General features: G+C 40.7%; 2 protein-coding genes across 7 annotated transcripts in view; one reads left to right on the forward strand and one right to left on the reverse strand.

Moving 5' to 3' along the window:
* NIT2 (nitrilase family member 2) overlaps nt 1-20,635 on the forward strand; it is a 61,406-nt gene that overhangs the window by 26,546 nt on the left and 14,225 nt on the right. The gene's annotated exons all lie outside the window — the stretch shown is intronic.
* The window catches only part of TOMM70 (translocase of outer mitochondrial membrane 70), a 47,125-nt gene continuing 40,561 nt past the window's right edge, over nt 14,072-20,635 (reverse strand). Inside the window, exons 10-12 of one of the 3 annotated variants that reach the window (XM_008159651.3) lie at nt 18,416-18,513; nt 17,127-17,249; nt 14,072-14,529 (exon numbers count right to left, since the gene is read on the reverse strand). In XM_008159651.3, coding sequence (XP_008157873.2) covers nt 14,376-14,529; nt 17,127-17,249; nt 18,416-18,513 — 375 coding nt within the window. In that variant the 3' untranslated portion in view covers nt 14,072-14,375. Of the gene's footprint in view, nt 14,530-17,126; nt 17,250-18,415; nt 18,556-20,635 lie in introns of those variants that run through there. The other 2 variants (XM_054714037.1, XM_028136584.2) reach the window with 2 other exon arrangements.

Genomic DNA, 20,635 nt, shown 5'->3' on the forward strand with positions numbered 1-20,635 from the left:
ATAGAAAAGCATTTAATCTTTTATTAGTGTCCTCGATCAGATTGGGGAAACTCCCTTCTATTACTAGTGTGCTGAGAGTTTTTATCAGGAAAGGATGCTGGTTTTTTCAGATGCCTTTTCTGCCTTTATTGACACAAGTATATCTTTTTCTCTTTATCATGAATTACATTGATTTTGCAATGGTAAGTCGATCTTGTGTTTCTGGGACAAACTTCACTTGACCACAATATATTAAAATAAGGTTCTTTTTTATTTATTGTTGGATTTGATTTGCTAGCACTTTAAGAATTATTGCATCAGCCTTGGCTGGGTTGCTTAATTGGTTAGAGCATTGTCCCAATACGCCAAGGTTACGGGTTTGATCCCTGGTGAGGGCACATTCAAGAATTAACCAGTAAATACATAAATAAGTGGAACAACAAATTGATCTTGCTCTCTTTCTCTCTACCTCCCTAAAATGAATAAAACTAAAATTTAAAAATTTTTACACCTAAAAAATCCTTCTGGTAACCCCCATACTGTCAGGTTTAGGTCTCAGGGTCTGCTGGCCTCATATAATGACTTGGGAAATATTCACTCCCCTTCGGTAGTCTGGGAGAACTGTGGTAATTTGCATCTTGTTTCCTAATTTCAACTATTCTGGCTAAAGGTTTATAAATTTTATTGATCTTTTCATAGAACGAGCTTTTGGTTCCATTGATTTTTATCTGTTTTTACAATTTGATTTTATTAATTTCTGATTTTTTTTCTGCTTTAGATTTTATTTGCTCTTTCGCAAAATTTAAACTGGATAGTGAGAGTCATTGATTGGAGATTTTTCCTTCTTTCTAATAGGTGTTTAGTGTTATAAAATTTCCTCTAAGTATTGCTTGAGTTGCATCCCCAACCTTATGTGGGGTTTTTTTTTCCATCTAGTTTAAAATTTTATCTAATTTCTCTTTTGAAATTTTTCCTATGATCCAACAATGATTTTGTAGTTATTTCATTTCTAAATATTTGGGGATTTTCCACATCATTGTTACTGATTTCTAATTTGATTCTACTGTGGCCAGATAACATAACCTGTGTAATTTGAATTCTTTTAAATATATTGAGGCTTGTTTTATAGCTCAGAGATGATCTCTTTTAATAAATGTTCCATGTGCAGTTGAAAAGAATGTGTATTCTGCAAGTTGTTTGGCAGAGTGTTCTATAAATGTCAGTTAGGTCACATTGGTTGATAGTGTTTTTTAAAAAATATATATTTTACTGATTTTTACAGAGAGGAAGGGAGAGGGATAGAGAGTTAGAAACATCGATCAGCTGCCTCCTGCACATCCCCTACTGGGGATGTGCCCGCAACCAAGGTACATGCCCTTGACCGGAATCGAACCTGGAACCTTTCAGTCTGCAGGCTGACGCTCTATCCACTAAGCCAGTGGTCGGCAAACTCATTAGTCAACAGAGCCAAATTTTTTAAACTTCTTCTAACGCCACTTCTTCAAAATAGACTTGCCCAGGCCGTGGTATTTTGTGAAAGAGCCACACTCAAGGGGCCAAAGAGCTGCATGTGGCTCGCGAGCCGCAGTTTGCCGACCATGGCACTAAGCCAAACCAGTTAGGGCAAGTTGATAGTGTTTTAAAGTCTTCTATATCTCTACTGATTTTCTCTCTAATATTTCATTAAGTTGTTAACAGAGGGGTGTTGATAATTGTGGATTTGTCTGTTTATTATTACAGTTTTGTCTTCATGTATTCTACACTTGATCTTAGCCAAAAGGCCGAGAAGCAGTATCTTCATGTATATGGAAGCTTTATTATTTTTTTTAAACGTAGTCAATTTTATTTTCCTTAAACCACAAAGAGAGTCTTTGGTTGTACAAACATCACTAGTTACAGTCTTGCCAAGAGGTCCCGGCTGGGGAGGGGGCAGTTAGTCTGTGGCCAGAACTCCTGAGGGGTCTCTAAAATGCTAACACCCAAGTTAAAAGACTTAGGGCAGGGGTAGTGGGGGTGCTGGCAGGACCCCCACCCCAAGTCTGGGGAAGGGACCCGCCCCTCTAGGCGGGCACTGGGCCCAGGCCTCGGTGCCCTGGCCACGGGGCGGCGGCTGCTGCACGGGCCACGTCCTCAGGGCTTACGGCTGCTGGTGAGGGCCTGCCCAGAAGCACCAGGGCCACCTCTCCATCCTCCTCCTGCAGGCCAGGGCTGGGAGACGGCTCCAGGGATCTCAGTTCCTCGGCAAAATCTGTGCTGCATGTCATATGCAAGCTTTGTTATTAAGTGCATATGTTATTAGGTTTGTTATAGCATCTTGATGAATTGAGCCTTTTCCCGTTATGCTATAGCTCTATATTATTTTTTGCTCTACAATGACTTTGATATTAACCTTTTGCACTCGGATGTCGAGTGTGACTCGACACGGTTAGCATTGGTAGCCCATCCCTTCCCTCCCTCCATCCCTCCTCCTTTATTTGGGCTTTTCTTACATTAAATAAATAAGTTTGTATGAAAAGAAACTCCAGTTTTTTATTCTACTGCGGCGCTTTGTAAAATCTGGGGTATTTAAAAAATTAAGTCCCGAGTAGAATAAAGGAATCGAGAAAAAAGCAAGCGAGTGCAAAGGGTTATTAATAATGCCACTCCAGCTTTCTTTTGATTAGTATTATTTATCTCTTTTCATCCATCTTTTAAACTTTTTAAAAATTAAATTTATTGGGGTTACATGGGTTGATAATGACATTATATAATTTTCAGGTATGAATCTATACAATGCGGTCTGTATACTCTATACTTGACCTCTGTATCCTCTTAGTTCTCTACCCTTCTTTCCTTCTGGTAACCCCCATTCTGTTGTCTGTATCTTTGAGCTTTTCTTTTGTTCATTTGTTCCTTTTGTTTTATATCCCACAAATATTAGTAAAATCATACAGTTCTCCTTTTCTGACTTATTTCACTTAGTGTTATACTCTCATCATCCATCCATGTTATCACAAATGGCAATGTTTCTTCTTTTATATGGCCGAGTAATATTTCATTATAATACCAGAGGCCCGGTGCACGAATTTGTGCACCAGTGGGGTCCCTTGGCTTGGCCTGTGGGATCAGGTCGAAATTGGCTCTCTGACATCCCCCTAGGGATCCTAGATTGTGAGAGGGCGCAAACCAGGCCAAGGGACCCCACCGGTGTGCAATCAGGGCTGTGGAGAGATGTGGGAGGTTGGCCAGCCAGGGAGAGATTGTGGGAGGGCTCCAGAGCATGTCCGGCCTGTCTTGCTCAGTCTCAATTGGCCGGACCCCAGCAGCAAGCTAACCTACCGGTCGGAGCGTCTGCCCCCTGGTGGTCAGTGCACGTCATAGCGACTGGTTGACCGGTCGACTGCCTCCTGGTGGTCAGTGCACGTCATAGCGAGTGGTTGAGCGGCCTTAGCATATCATTAGCATATTATGCTTTGATTGGTTGAATGGCCAACCGGACACTCACTTATTAGCATATTAGGCTTTTATTATATAGCATGTACCACATCTTTATTCAGTCATCCAAAGGACACTTAAGTTGTTTCCATGTGACTAATGCTGCAGTGAACATAGATGTACGTACATCTTTACAAGTAAGTGTTTTCAAAAATTTCAGCTATATACCCAGAAGAGGAATTGCTGGATCATATGGTAGCTCTGTTCTTAATTTTTTTTAGGAATCTCCAAACTGTTTTCCACAGTGGCTGCGCCAGTTTTCATTCCCACTAACTGTGTCAGGGTTCCCTTTTCTCCACATCCCCTCCAACACTTGTTATTTCTTGTCATTGATAATAGCCATTCTAACAGGTATGAGGTGGTATCTCATTGAGGTTTTGATTTGCATTTCCCTTATAACTAGTGAAGTTGAGCATATTTTCATATATTTGTTGGCCATATGTATGTCTTCCTTAGAAAAGTCTCTATTCAGGTCCCTATTTTTAACTGGGTTGTTTGCTTTTATTGTTGAGTTGTAACAATAAATTTATAAAATTTGGATTATAGCCCCTTATCAGAAGTATCATTTGTAATCATTCTCTCCCATTTGGTTGCTTGCCTTTTTTTGTTGGTGGTGATTTATTTCGCTGTGCAGAAGAATTTTAATTTGATATAGTCCAATTCTTTTATTTTTGCTTTTACTTCCCTTGCCTTTGTGGACAGGTTTACAAAAAACTCCTCTGAGACCATGGTCCCTAAGTTTAGTGCCTATGTTTTTTTCTAAGTATTTTATTGTTTCAGGTCTTATATTTAATCTTTAATCTATTTGGTGTTAGATAGCAGTCTAGTTTCATTCTTTTAAATGTGGCTTTCTAGTTTTCCCAACACCATTTATTGAAGAGACTTTCCTTTCTTCATTGTATGTTTTTGGCTCCCTTGTTTAAAATTAGTTGCCCATATGTGTGTGTGGATTTATTTCTGGACTCTCAATTCTGTCCCATAAACTTGTGTTTTGCCAAAATCATACTGTTTTGATTACTGTAGTTTTATAGTATAACTAGAGCCCCGGTGCATGAAATTCATGCACGGGGGTGGGGGGGATGTCCTTCAGCCCAGCCTGCACCCTCTCCAATCTGAGACCCCTCAAGGGATGTCCGACTGCCCTCTCACAATCCAGGACTGCTGGCTCCCAACTGCTCGCCTGCCTGCCTTCCTGATTGCCCCTAACCGCTTCTGCCTGCCAGCCTGATCACCCCCTAACCACTCCCCTGCCAGTCTGATTGATGCCTAACTGCTCCCCTGCCAGCCTGTTTGCCCCTAACTGCCCTCCCCTTTAGGCCTGGTCCCCCCTAACTGCCCTCCCCTGCAGGCCTGGTCACCCATAACTGTCCTTCCCTGCAAGCCTGGTCACCCCCAACTTCCCTCCTCTGCCAGCCTGGTCACCCCTAACTGCCCTCCCCTGCAGGCTTGATCATCCCCAACTGCCCTCCCTTGCAGGCCTGGTCCCTCCCAACTCCCCTCCCCTGCTGGCCATCTTGTGGTGGTCATCTTGTGTCCACATGGGGGCAGGATCTTTGATCACATGGGGGTAGACATATTGTGTGTTGCAGTGATGGTCAATCTGCATATTACTCTTTTATTAGATAGGACAGAGGCCTGGTGCATGGGTGGGGGCTGGCTGGTTTGCCCTGAAGGGTGTCCCGGATCAGGGTGGGGGTTCCCTTGGCGTGTGGAGCGGCCTGGGCGAGGGGCCTGTGGTGGTTTGCAGGCCGGTCACGCCCCCCTGGCGACCTAAGCAGAGGCCCTGGTATCTGGAATTTATTTATCTTCTACAATTGAAACTTTGTAGCCTGGAGTGGAGCCAAGCCTTCTGCTTGCTCCACGGTGGCAGCCATTTCTGTTGGGATTTATGTATCTTCTGTAATTGAAACTTTGTAGCCTGGAGTGAAGGCCTGGGCCAGCCAGAGCTGCAGAAGCTTGGCTCCCTCCATCACCCGGGGCAACCCTAGCCTCCTGCTCTTCCAGCTCCGTGGCTGCTGCCATTTCTGTTGGAATTTATTTACCTTCTATAATTGAAATTTTGTAGCCTTGAGTGGAGGCCTAGGCCAGCAAGGGGAGGTGGAAAGCTTGGCTTCCTCCATTGCCGGGGAAACCCAAGCGTCCCTGCTGCTCTCTGTGGCCACAGCCATCATGGTTGTGTTTATTTGCATATTTGCTCCTGATTGGCTGTTGGGCGTGGCTTGTGTGCGTGGCTTGTGGGTATAGCGGAGGTATGGTCAATTTGCATATTACTCTTTTATTAGATAGGATTTGAAGTCAGGGAGTTTGATGCCTCTGGCTATTACTTTGGCTATTCAGGGTCTTTTGTGTTTCCATACAAATTTGAGTATTTTTTTGTTGTTGATGTTCTATTTCTGTGAAAAACTCCTTTGGGATTTTGATGGGGATTGCATTAAATCTGTAAACTGCTTTAGGTAGAGTAGCCAACCTACAGGTAAGGGATTCCAGGATTACAGGGAGTTAGCAATGGCCTTCTGGCCTCAGGGTATGAAATCCCCAAAAGCTACTAGTTAATGGCTCTTAGAGCAAGTTTTTGCATCTTGAGACCCCAGTGGCCCACAGTCCACAGCCCCTTACATTGCTCTTTCTAGTCAGCTTTCACAGAGGTCTTTTATTGTTTAGTTTTCTCTCTTCCTCCTGGATCATTACTAGGTTTCTGTCTTCAAGTTCACTAATTCTCTGTTCTGTCTGGTCTGCTCTCTTTGTGGTCTCTGGTGGATTCATCTTTATTGAGGTCTTCAATTACAGAATTTTTGCTTCGTTCTTTTATAGTTTTAGTTTGTTTGATAAAGTACTTCTGTTCATTAATGTTATTCCTGAGTTCTTAGGACTGTGAGTTTTCGTGTATATTGTTGAGTTTCTTTATAACTGTAACCTTGAATTCAGTCACTTAAAACACTGTCTTTCAGCCCTAGCTGGTTTTGACTCAGTGGATAGAGCTGCGGACTGAAGGGTCCCTGGTTTGATTCTGGTCAAGGGACACATGCCCAGGTTGTGGGTTCCATCCCCAGTGTGGGGCATGCAGGAGGCAGTCAATCAATTATTCTCTCTCATCATTGATGTTTCTCTCTCCCTTCCTTTCTGAAATCAATAAAAGTATATTAATAAATAAAGAAATAAAACACTGTCTTCCATGGCTGTGAGTTTCTGGCGATTTCATTTTTCTGTGCTCCCAGTTATGGTTCCTGGTATTTGATGGATTGTTTTTCTGCTTGCACCTTTGAGGTAGTATTCCTTCATGTTTACTGTTTTGCTTTTAACAGTTCAGCAGGTTGATAGGTAGGGTGCTTTCTTTTCACTGTGCTGTTTGGTATGTCTCAGCTTTATAATGCCCTGCTGGACTGTGGGGCACGGAGGCAAATTGGCTATCTTGTGTCTCCACCCTCCCTCCTTCCCTTAACAAAGGTTGTCGGCGGCAGTACTGCTGTTTTAAGCCTTCCAGCCACATCTACTTGGCTCTGTACTGATGAGGGCGAAGGGAAATGCCTTTTCTTGGAGGGAAAGTGCTTCTGCCCCTCTTACACTTCAGGCCCAGCTTCTCCGCTGCTATCACACTCACTGGAGCTGTGTTAGGCACTGAATTGTCAGCAGCCACCATGTGTTCTTCCCTTGTCCTGCTTCCTTCGCTTGTTTCAATATGCCCACCTTCAGGTGTTCCCCTGTGTGGATCTTTCAGATGTTGGTGAAGGGGATTCTTTATTTAGTTGTTTGACTTGTAAACTTAAGGGGAGAAACAATGGAATCCTCTCACTTCATCATGATGCTGATGTCCTACCCTTTTTATTTTAACCTACTTCTTCATATGTAAAGTGGATTTCCTTTATGCAAATACAGCTGGGTCATGCATTTTATCCAATTTGACAATCTCTGCTTTTCACTTGGGGTGTTTAGACCAATTATGCTTAATGTGCCATAGATAGATTTAAATATATCATCTTTCTAGTTTATATTGATCACATTTGTTTGTTTCCTTTTTCCTTCTTTCTCTTGAATTAACTGAATGTCACTCTATGATCCACTTTATCTACTTTATTGGACTATATAATTCTTTGTTGTGTTATTTTAATTGTTGCTTTAGGGTTTATACATCCTTAACATGAGTCTTTCCTCAGGTACACACCTACCAATTGGCATGTAAGAATATTACAGTGTAGTTCATTTCACTTCTCCCTTTGTAATTGTCATGCTTCAACATATGAACCCCATAATAAAGCTATTTTTGTTTTAAACAGCCAATAATCTTTTAAAGAGCTTTTTAAAAAGTGTACCATACATTTACCAACATATTTGCTATCTCTAGTACTCATTATTTTGTGTAGATCTATTTAACTTATGCTTGAAGGACTTTTTTTTAGCATTTCTTGTAATGTAGGTCTGCTTGGTGGTTTTCAGCTTTAGTGCGTCTGAAAAGGTTTTAATTTTGCCTTCATTTTAGAGAAACTATACTGATTATAGAATTCTAGACCCCCACCCCCCGACCCCCCGCAACACTTAAATTTGCTGCAGTATTATGCGCTGGCTTGCATTCCTGGAGTTCTTATTCTTTATTCCTCTGTCAGTGGTTCTCAACCTTTCTAATGCCGCGACCCTTTAATACAGTTCCTCATGTTGTGGTGACCCCCGACCATAAAGTTATTTTCGTTGCTACTTCATAACTGTAATTTTGCTAGTTATGAATTGTAATGTAAATATCTGTGTTTTCTGATGGTCTTAGGCTCTACAGCAGCGGTTCTCAACCTGTGGGTCGTGACCCACAAGTTGAGAACCGCTAGCAGGATTGCCTAAGACTGTTGGAAAACACAGATATTTACATTACGATTCATAACAGTAGCAAAATTGCAGTTATGAAGTAGCAACGAAAATAACTTTATGGTCGGGGGTCACCACAACATGAGGAACTGTATTAAAGGGTCACGGCATTAGAAAGGTTGAGAACCACTGCTCTATGTAATGTATATATAACATGGCCCGATTTTACCTTTGAGAATGTGATAGCTGATCAAAATTAACCCTGAATTTGGTCCACTTGAAGTGGGAGAATATTGCAGTCTAAGGCCCTAAAAATGTTTTAACTCATTGCCCTGTACTCCTTGACTTTCTAATGAGTTAGTCAATGCTTTTTTTTTTTTAATACTTTGAAGTCTGGTATTGCATGTTGGAATTTGTCACCTGAAATTTAGATAAGCTAACTCATTTAGGTAATTTAAGTGACTCCCTTACAAGGGTGATAATGTATGGTGAAATACATCAGTGTGTGCTGCTTGACTTTGACCCAGCTATTTGAAGTGGAGAGCTAACAGATAATAGGTGTTGTATGGGTTGCAGATGAAGAAATTATGAACATGGCAGGGTTTAAAATGACTTAGTAGTCAGATTGTGACATCAAGTGGGTTTTTAGGGAAGGACTCCTTGCTGCCACCAAAAGGTCTGTGCAAAATACTAGTATACCAAGTGAAAAGGGGCTCAGACACGAGGGTAGGTGAAAACTAGTGCTCTCCTGGCACTAGTTTTGTCTTTCATGCTGCCTCTTAAGCACCTCTGGAGAGGTTTGGTGGCGAGCAGGCTTGATGAAGCCAGGGGTGGAAAGGGAGATGTGCCTTCTGTGGTGTTTGCACTGACCAAACACAGGGTCAGTGCTACAGGCTTCATGGACTTTTCCCCTTTGTGCCTTATCTTTGTGTTGCAGGTTGTGTGTGTGTGTGTGTGTGTGTGTGTGTGTGTGTGTCAAATTATCTTCATTTAGCTATTTCGTCTTGGATGAAGATTGGAGAATAAAGCTAGTTGTGTTGTAGTGTACTCCCCATCTTACAAAGGACGCCTCAAAAAGTCGAATTATGGAGTCATTTATTAAAAGCCGGTGGCATGCGAGGGAGCAAAAGCTCTCCAGACCTCGCTGCGCCGAACAGTTTGCCACATCTGGCTTATATTGGCAGAATATCACAAAGGTATCGATTACATCTTTGGGTCTAGAATGAGGAACCTGTTTCACGAAAAGCATTTTTACAGAAGCGAGATTGAGCAAGTTATCTAAAGTATAGTTTTTGGGTCTACAGATCACTGAATCAACAGAAACACATTATCTGGGACCACCGGGGCAATTTAGAATAATTGTGCTGTCCAGATACTGGGATCACTGAGTCAACAGGAATGCACTATCTGTAGCTACTGAGACAATTTGGGATAATTGAGCTGTCCTGGTTCCCAAAAGAATGTGCTTCAGTAACCAGTTAGATTACAATCAATGGGATATTCAAACCATCATCAATGGAGTATTGGGATAGCATACATAAGTTCAGAAAATCAAAATAACTTTTGTTTTAGCAAACAAATAAGTACAGAACCCAAACAGTAGTTTCTTTTTTTTAAATATATTTTATTGATTTTTTACAGAGAGGAAGAGAGAGGGATAGAGAGTTAGAAACATTGATGAGAGAGAAACATCAATCAGCTGCTTCTTGCACACCCACTACTGGGGATGTGCCCGCAACCAAGGTACATGCCCTTGACCGGAATCGAACCTGGGACCCTTGAGTCTGCAGACCGACGCTCTATCCACTGAGCCAAACCGGTTTCGGCAGTAGTTTCTACCTGAGATGATTGCTACCATACTTCAGTTGTTGGAAGAGAATGCACTTCAGGATAAAATGGTCTTATTAAAATCAGGAATTAAGAAGTTAAGCCTTAGCTGGTTTGGCTCAGTGTATAGCGCATCGGCCCGGGGTTCAATTCCAGTCAAGGGCTTATACCTCGATTGTAGGCTTGATCCCTGGCCCTGGTTGGGGTGCGTGGGAGGCAACTAACCAGTCTCTCTCTCTCTCCCCCCCTCCCTTCCACTCTCTTTAAAAAAATCACTGGAAAAATACCTTCAGGTGAGGATTAATAAAAAACAAACAAAAGCCCCAGATCTACAGTCAAATAACTAAAACACATCCATACAAGAGTACTTTCTCACTGATGACTTCATATCTGGTTCAAATGGACAGGAGTCTGGAAGGTGGAGCATGGCGGGCAGAGTGATTCCACCTTCTCCTGAAATCTGTTGGAGTCCACAAATGTATTCCTTTGTGCTCAACAACAGTGGAACCTCAGTCCTCGGATTTAATTCGTTCTGGAGCTGTTCTATAAGCAATTTGTTTGAAAACCAAATCATTTTTTCATCCCAGACCCCCAAGTGATTCCGTTTTAACCTTCCTTTTATACGGCACATGTCTAATGTACTGTTTAATTTATAATCAAACATCCCTAAAATTGACCAAACCACCTCTGCCAGCCTTAAGTGAATCCCTTTCAGTACTCATCGCAGGGGTGTCCTGCAGGAGGTCAGTATGCAGCATCTTCATGTCACTGCCTCCAAAATACTGTCACTGGCTAACTTCCTTTCATTTATCCAAGTCAACAACCGTTTTCCTCTCTCTCCAATTGCCTGTGTTGTTTCTTTCACACCCTTAGCAGCATTAGCACTTTTGAGGGCTTGTTTTAAAATTGTCCTAATTGTCCCCATAGTCCATTTCGCCAGCAACAAAAGCAAAAAAAACAAAAAAGAACCCACAAAAATAATCACAGCATAATTTCCCAAGATGTTAACACAGGTTTTGTGGTAAACTAACTCTCACATTTTCACTTTTTGTCATGCTGATACAGGGTTGTCAGGTTGAGAACTAGAGGTTTGACTGTGTTCTTTTTTTTTTTTAAGATTTTTTTTTTTTGGGGGGGGGGGGGCAGGAGTGAAACATCAATAGTCTGCCGCTTTCATGCCCCTTACCAGGGGATCAGGCCTGCAACCAGGCATGTGCCTTGATGGGGAATCAAATTGGCAACCTTCTGGTGCATGGGATGATGCCCAACTGAGCCACACAGGCCAGGGCTCAACTATTCTTAATATTGTGTCCAAAGATTCATTCTCTTAAGTTTCTCCCTCAAAATAAAAAAACCATGCCATCCTGTAAAAAACACTCCATTCACCTCCCAGCCTCTTAACAGAATCATTCCTGCTCACTAGTTCTCTTCTTTCAGTTACTTTTCAGAAGCCTGCAGTCCATTCCCACCGTGACCAATCCAATGACACTTCCCTGGCAGATCTATTTGCAGACCTATTTTGCCCCTAACCTCACTGTGAACTTGCCTATTCACTCTCGGACCACTTTTACTAGTACATTGCTACCTTTGTCCCTTACATGTTTCCCTGAATTTTATTTTTATTGATTTCAGAAAGGAATGGAGAGGAAGAGAGAGAGAGAGAAACATCAATGATTGGCTGCCTCCTGCAGGCTCCCTGAGGATGGAGTCCGCAGCCGGGCATGTGCCCTTGACCAGAATTGAACCCAGGACCCTCAGGACACAGGCCGACGCACTGTGCCAAACTGGCTAGGGCTACCCTTTTCAATGTTAATTTTGTCCTGAAGTAATCTCATCTACATGCATGGTCTTAAAGATATGCTAATTCTCAAACATGTAGTTTCACTGTTGGTGTCTCCTCGCCAGTTGAAAAAAAGAACATCTTGCTAGGCTCACTTGGATGGCTTATTTTCAGCTCAAAATCAATGTCCCTTCACTTATATTTTTAAGAAAAGGTTGCCCTAGCTGGTTTAGCTAAGTGGATAGAGCATTGGCCTGTGGACTGAAGGGTCCCAGGTTTGATTCTGGTCAAGGGCACATGCCCGGGTTGCGGGTTTGATCCCCAGTAGGGGGCGTGCATGAGGCAGCCAACCAATGATTCTCTCATCATTGATGTCTCTCTCTCCCCCTCTTCCTTCCTCTCTGAAATTTACATTTATACATATATAAGAATGAATGTATAAAGTAACGGCCACAGGTTCCAGGGATGAAGATGCGGATATTTGGGGGAGGACCATCATCCTGTGTTATGGCTTGTAAACAGACTTCAAGAAGAGAGAGAAAAGCTTGAATGTAGTATTTATTTGGTGACTTTACATATGAGGTCATTTACAAAAGTAAAGATACAGACAGTTGTAACTTTCAGTGCAGGTTCAAATACTTTTTAGAACAGGCAGTAGTCCATGAGGATTGGAATGACAGTATTGAATGGCACATGCTTCCGTTTCCTTTGTTCCGCCCCCACCCCCAGCCCCATGGGGTAGAAAGGGAGAAGAGAAGAGAGTATCAGTGTTACTGTAAATACAGCTAGGCAAATAAAAACTGTGGTGTTTGTTTTTTCTAAGTCACAGGTTACTCAGAGATATAGAGCAATTTCTGTGTTCAAGGGTTATCGTAGGAGCATTATCTAATAACTAAAATGCAGAGTTCTCATATGTTCCATTATCCAAGTCATCTTAAATTATATTATCTGCCCCCACTCATTAGAGGCCCCTCAGTATTTTGCAGACTCTGACTTTGGAAGGGAGTAATTTCTAATAATTTCTAAAAAGATAGCATTTATAGACAATCTTTTTGGTTTCAATAGGATAAAGCACCCTTTAAAAGGGGGGGGGGGGGGGGGGTAAAATGCTCCTTTACTCCCAGCAATGTAAACTCTAATTAGATTTCATTTCCAAGAAAGTGTAACTAAAGGCTTGGTGTTTTATCATTCTCGGGCTTAAATAACCCTGTCACCACCCAGAATATCTCAGAACAAGAGACACCTTAAGAACAGTCACCAGAAAAATGCAGCATAGAAACAAAAGGATGGTCCTTAAAAGTGACAACTGGAAAAACAAAACACAAACATAAAGTGATTCCTAAGTAAAACGGTAAGGTAAAGAGAGAAACACAACAAAAATCTGCTGTCAGTATCCCTAGTGAAGACCTGGACATGGGAAGTCAGTCGGCCTTAGAGAACAAGATGAACTGAAAAATAAAAAGCACTCCACAGGTCCTTAGCAACTTAGAAAAGATTGACTCCAAATTCCTTAAGCACATCTAGCCACAGTTGAAGCACTAAGCTTCAGAAAATGCTGCTTCTGGCTCTAAGAATTACTTCATTTTTGAACCTTTAGCCCCATTTTCATTAGAAACTTTAAGCTAATTAAATACTCCCATGTATCACACTCCATCGTTAACATATGAACAACCTGTATTTTCTTTTAAAAAGACACTATTTAATAGTACTTATTACAGAAAATAGTCATGGGCAATTAAAAACACCCTTTCATTTCACCTTACCTCTTACTTGGCCCATTCCTCCATTAACTCAGTCTTCCAGCACATACATCAATCATAATATTTGCTTCTGCATAATTTACTATGAAAGCCAGCTATTGTGGACTTGAAGAACAATGTACATTATCCATTAGAGTTGAAGGGGTAAAAAGGCTGAACAGTTGCCACTGAGTCAAAGGTTCTGCGGAATTAGAGGCATTGTGCATGCTGACAATACTTTAAAGGGTTCTCTCAGTTTTGCTGCCTTAAAAACAAAATCCCCATTTAGGCTTTATTCCTTAAAAAAAAACAAAAAACCCACAAAAACTCAAAGGGATTAATTGAGTCTAAAAGAAACCTATTTTACAACACTTACTCTGTTACTTTAAAAACCAACATGCTGTAAAAATACTTATATTACACACATACACATACACAAAGACAAAATCATCCATCTCCCCGCCCTCTTAAAAAAAAAGCCAAATCAACAAATAAAAGTTTTATTTGCATGGCCAATTATCATTTGTACTCTTTGCAACTTCATTTTAATAATCCTTTTACAGGTTTTAAGCTTGTTGCACAGGGAATAAAAGCTGCAACACTGCACACTTCCTTCAACAGCCACTCCCACAACACCTAAACGTGAAACAGATGTAACGGAGGACAGCAGCACAAACAGGAAATAGTAAATTCCACCATCCAGCACAGTTCATGACAGTGTCTTTAGGGTTCAGTTGCAGAGGGGGTAAACTTCTTCTAAAAAGAGAGTCATGTTCCCTTCCCCTATTTTATAATGTTGGTGGCTTTAATCCATATTTCTTTGCAACTTCTGTCTGGGCATGGGCTGCATCACAGAGTGAGTACAGATGAGCCATCTCCATTTCCGATTTGGCAAGGTTAATAGCTTTGTTGAACATGTCAATGGCTTTCTCCATGTTTCCTCTAAAAGAACAAAAATTTTAAACATTTCATTCAACAAGCTCCTCATAGAATGCAATGAAGATAGTAAGTGATGTGATAGAGTCTGACCCATAAATTTCAACTACAATTCTAATAAAATGCTTCTTTATAATAAAACAATGCACACAGAAAGTGCTTGATTACAATTACTGTGTGCTTATTATACCTGTTATAGTCTTGTTTTACAGATAAGAACAGTGAGAGTAGAGAAATTAAATGACTTGTTTATAATCTTCCTAATTCCTATGTCTGACCAAATATAGCAGGCTAGCTTTAAGTGGGTAATTTTGTATGGCCCGTGAATGACGTTATTAATATCCAAAGGGCCCTTGGCAGAGAAGGTTCCCCAGCCCTGCTCTAGAAAAGTGACAGCCTCACAGGACAGTAATGGCACTCAGGGGCCTTACCTTCACAGATCTGTGAGTCCACCTTCCTTCTGCCTCACCTCTTACCACCACGTTCCCATCCTAGGCACCTCACTCCAGTCACACAGGTCTACCCAAATTCCTTGACTGTGCGTACACACACCCCTACCTGCACTATTGCCTCTGCTTGATTCTAGTCAGCTCCGCACCTTTCTAAGGCACAGTTCAAATCTAGTATTTTCATGAAAACGATTTTCCACTCCTTCCCCAGTGTTCCTGTAGTTCTGTTGTCATTCTATGCATAGACAGATGTATATACACCACAATCCTAGTAGATCCTTAGTGGACAACCCTCAATTTTTAGAACCTAGTACAATGCCTGGTAATTAGTATCTGATTTTTTAGTAAATGGGAAAATATGCTTGGTCAAAAAATATAATTTACCGTTTACAATCTAAGTGTGGTTTGACTTTATATGCTTACTAAGAACCAAGAGCTGTGTTAAGTAACTAGTATTAGCTATGTACACTGAGTGATCTCTGAACGCATAATAATCTGGCCACTCAATGTGTGTGTGTGTGTATTAAGAGACCTGGTGCATGAATTCGTGCATGGGTGGGGTCCGGCCAGCCTGGCCAGGGGGAGGGGACATGGGCAGTTGGCCGGCCTGCCTGCTGTTTGAGGGGACAATTTGCATATTAGCCTTTTATTATATAGGATATACACTGAGTGGTCAGATTATTATGCGTTCAAAGATCATAATAATCTGGCCACTCAGTGCATATATGCATACATGCATATCATCTTACAATAAATATTTATTAAGCCCCTACTCTATCTATGCCAGTTAGACTAAGAAGTACAGTGTACCTGTGGGGTGACTAACCTCTTACTCCAACATGATAGACATTAACAACAACAACAAAACTTTAAGAGTTCAGATATCAGGTAGATAACAGGTTTGCTAAATCCTAGGGTAATGAGCAATTTCACTCCATTCACATGTCTTTATTTTTAAGGCAGGATTTAGAATGAATTTCTTAAAAGTTAAAATTAATTCATAAATAAAAGCCATCAAACCCCATAACCCAGGGGCCCTTAACCCAGGCTTTATGAACAACTTAAATGCAAAGTGCTTTTATATGTGCATGATCCTAAGAAAAATCCACAGATCTGCTCAAAAAGATTAAGAACTGCTTTCCCAACCTATTCTAATATAAGAATACTTTATTTATATTAACAAATTGGCAATTAAGAAAATTTAATATTTACATGCAACCATTAGTACAGAATAGTTAAAAAGAACCATAAAATTGTCATCAGCCTGAATATATATTTTTGGCCTATTCTGAGCAGACAGAGGAGCCCAGGAGGAGCTGAATGACAGGGAATTACAACTACTGGTTCCTAACAAGCAAAGTGGCAAGATCAGTTAGTTTGATGTCAGTGAAAGATGGCTCATTTCCTGTCTACTTGGCTCACGGGTATAGCTTGTCAATTTAACCCATCTGGTCATCAGTTTCTAGATTCTTCAATTACACTAAGGACCTTCCAGTTATAAAGACTGGTGTAGATATTAATTGAACTAATATTTGGAAAGCACCCAAGGTTCCGTACCTGGCCATAAAGTAGGTACTCAAGTGGATGGCAATTTCAGTATTAAGATGGTATATTACACTGAACTCTATGGCATAAACAGCTGTCACCTGTTAATGGTGGATCTCAAGTGCAACTCTGGATAAACATACACAAAACAAGAAGTTATGAAAAGAGTTGCAAAAAATCTTACCTAACTCCCTGATTTTAAAGAAAACTCAGGCTCAGAGCTGATGCTGCCACTTGGCTGGCTGCTTCTCTGTAACAGGATCTAGTTCTCTTGGCCACCTGGCTACCATTCCTTATGCTGCCACACTGCACTGCCTAAGCACTCTGCAGGCTTTTTCTCCCAAAGAGGAAAGAACACACAACAGGAATTGGAAAAGATGAAATTTTCCTTTGTAATACATATGCTTGACTTAACTTTTAAATTGGAAAAATAATAAGGCAAATAAAAGTTGCATAGTTTGAGGGAAGCGTGCCTCAAAAGCGTGCAACATATTAAAACTTAAAAATTTAATGGATATTGACAAGAACCTATCTGTAGTGAGAAGAATGAAAAGATACAATATCTACAGAGCTGCCTTAAATTTCCTAAGAACAGACTTTGGAAGTTACCTTTGTACTTCAATAGTTCCCATGGTTTCATAGGCAAAATCACATTTACTGTCAATTTCAATAGCTTTGCTGATAAGCTCCAAACCTCTATCCAGGTCTTGCTTCCACTGAAGTTGAAGTAAACTGCAAATGCAAAAAGGCAGTCAGGTTGACCATGGGCCAATAGCAACAAGAATATAAGTATATGACTCAATTTCTGCCCTCAATGAATTTTTAATTATGAAAAGAAAGCAAAACCTAAAATAGTATATAATCAGCAAACTGTTTTTATTTTTCAATTTATATTTGTTTTGTATTCTAAATTCTTTATTATAAAAAAAGTGTCAATGGAAATAACCTAAGTGTCCATTGATGGATGCATGGATTAAAAAAAATTTGGCACACACACATACGCACACAAGGAATATTACTAAGCCATAAAAAGGAATCCTACCATTTGCAACAAAATGGATGGATCTTGAAAGCATTATGCTAAATGAAATGTCAGACAGAAAGTCAAATACTGTATGATCTCACTTATACATAGATTATAAAAAAAAAAAAACCCCAACCTACTCATAGATACAGAGAACAGAGTGATGGTTCCCAGAGGCAGGAGTGAGGGGTAAGTGAAATGGGTGAAAGGAGTCAAAAGGTACAAGCTTCCAGTTATAAAATAAGCAAATCATGGCAATGTAATATATAGAATGGCGGCTATAGTTAATAATACTGTATTGTGTATTTGAAAGCTGCTATGACAGATCTTAAAAGTTCTCGTTACAAGAAAAAAAATTCTGTAACTATGTACAAAGACCTGTTAAGACTTATTGTGATAATTTCACAATAAATATAAATACTGATTCATTACGTTGTACACCTGAGACTAGTATATCTTATGTCAATTATATCTCAATAAAAAAGAAAGGAGAAAGTGTCCAATAGTATGGGCTCTATAAATTACCTAGTAAGCTTAATTATTTTATTTTGTATAAATTTAAGTGAAGTTTCTTTTTTATTATAGTTCAAGTACATACCATGTTTCCTATTTTGACACAAGTAACATTTCACAGGTTGTTCAGAACTGAAATCCTTAAGTTAAAGTGAAATAGTACATTTATTGATTGCTATACAAGAATGAAACAAGTAAAATTTTAAAAATTGACAGTGAAGCATCCATAGCATTAATAAATTTATTAACTCAGTGATACTCTACATCACAGTACTTTCCTCAGTGACCAAAAGAAATCCATCTTATTATTGCAAGAAATTTAGTTTTTTACTGGAACAAACAGAAGCACAAAAATACATACCCTTTATGAACATATGTTGTGGCATTATCGGGTTCCAAATCAATACATTTATCATACATTTCATCCGCTTTACCAAACTGTTGTTGATCTGTTAATGCCTAGTGAGGAGATACTTCAGTTATATTAACGTAACTGTCAACCTAAACAGTTGAAAGTACATTGCTTATTAATTACAAAAATTTACTTCATTTAGCCATTTCTTTACAAATTATGTTTGGAGGATACAAAATATTACAACTTAATTATGTTATAAATATGAAATCTTAACTGTCCACTATTTTTGACAAGTTGTTAAATATAATAGCAAACAATGTGGTAAATGTGGAATACACAAAACCCCACTCTTGGTGCCAGTTCTAATAGCAGATTTTCATAGGTACATTCATGTCACTTATTCATAACTTATCAAAATATATCCTAAAGAATGTAAAGGCAATACTCATTTGAAAGGATAAATTCAGGCATGTGTGTTAAATGCCATCAGTCATTCCTTAAAAATTGATTAAAAAAAAAAAAAAAGCAGTTACAATGAACTATTTTAAAGCAAATCCCACGGCAGAAATCAAAGGGTTGGTTATGTGGATACCAGATCATACTCAAACTGTAACTTTGAGCGTTTTTTTTTGTTTGTTTTTTTAAGTTATACTATGTTCCTCCCTGTCTCCTTCCCTCTCTAAAAAGCAATGGGGAAAATATCCTCAGGTAAGGATTAATTATACAGAACTACTAGAGGCCTGGTGCATGGATTCATGCACAAGAGGGGGTGTCCCTCAGCCTGGCCTGTGCTCTCTCACAATCTGGGACCCCGCAGAGATGTCTGACTGCTGGTTTAGGCCCGATCCCTGCAGGCGGCCAGGGAGGAGCCCGAGGTGCCACTGCTGCTCAGCGCTGCTGCGGAGTCAGGAGAGGCTCCGCCCCCCAGCTGCGCTCACCAGCCATGAGCCTGGCTTCTGGCTGAGCGGCGCTCCCCCTGTGAGAGCGCACTGACCACCAGGGGGCCGCTCCTGCGTTGAGCATCTGCTCCCTGGTGGTCAGTGTACGTCATAGTGACTGGTCGACCCGTCATTCGGTCATAATGGTTGCTAAGGCTTTAATTTATGTAGATAGTGTGTATCTATACTAATAAAAGAGTATGCTAATTAGACCGGGAGACCTTCTGGACGACCATCCAGACATCCTTCCTGACAAAGCCAGCTGGGTGAAGCCGCGTGCAGCGGTCCTGGGTGCCAGCGCCTGCGGCTGGCTGCGGCCCGGGAGACGAAGAAGCTGCTTGCCCTGTGGTCCCGGGCCACAGCCAGCCGGAGAAGCCGCTCGCCCCGTGTCCCAGGGAGATGGAGATGGAGAAGCCCCGCGCCCCGAGGTCCCAGGCTGCAGCCAGCCGGAGAAGCCACCAGCCCCGTGGTCCCGGGCACCAGTGCCTGCGGCCTGGGAGATTGGTTCCCTCTTCTCCCACTGCAGTCATTACTCCAATATTCCCCTTCTGAATTTCTCTCTGCTGCCCCAACCCAACTCCACTTTTCATCTGAAGGATAGGGAACAGAGAGAGCAGTGTTAAAAGCTTACATTTTTAAGCAGGTAAGGTTGGTATTTAAACATATACATGGAAAACTAGAGTTCTTAAGGTAACAAAGGCTAGAATGGGAGGGGACAGGGACAGGGCAAGGCATACTATATCCAGCAATCCATGTGGGGACTGAAAACTTTGCAATAATGACAATCAGTGAAGATATGAATCAACTAAAATAGTTGACAGGGACAATTCTTCCATCTTTGAAAATATATCAAGTCTGTTTAAATAGATTTTCATCTGCATAATATAACACATTCTGACAAGACCACCACCACCAATGTGGTCAGTGTTGTGTTGGTAAATGTTTAACAACTGGCTGTCAATCAAAACAAAACCCTGAGTTATAGTATCGGCCAATTTCTTGGCATAAATTCTCCATCCATGGCTGATTTCGGCTGCTAATGTGATGCCACTAAATGCAGAGCTGAGAAGAAACGTGCAGTAGTACACTATTATATTCCAGGAGAAAGACCCAAAAGATATAAATAATGTCAATAGTCAGAACAGTAAAGTGTAGTAAATAATTGAGGAGTGATGAATTTAGAGTATGTATTACCTTTGGTTTTAATATAATTTATTTACTTTTAAGATTATATAATTTAATTTTTAATAATGACCATGTTTAACAACCAGCTTGCAAAATTCATGAA

This window comes from Eptesicus fuscus, chromosome 3 (assembly GCF_027574615.1).
Source record: "Eptesicus fuscus isolate TK198812 chromosome 3, DD_ASM_mEF_20220401, whole genome shotgun sequence".
In the NCBI taxonomy this organism is placed as follows: domain Eukaryota; kingdom Metazoa; phylum Chordata; class Mammalia; order Chiroptera; family Vespertilionidae; genus Eptesicus; species Eptesicus fuscus.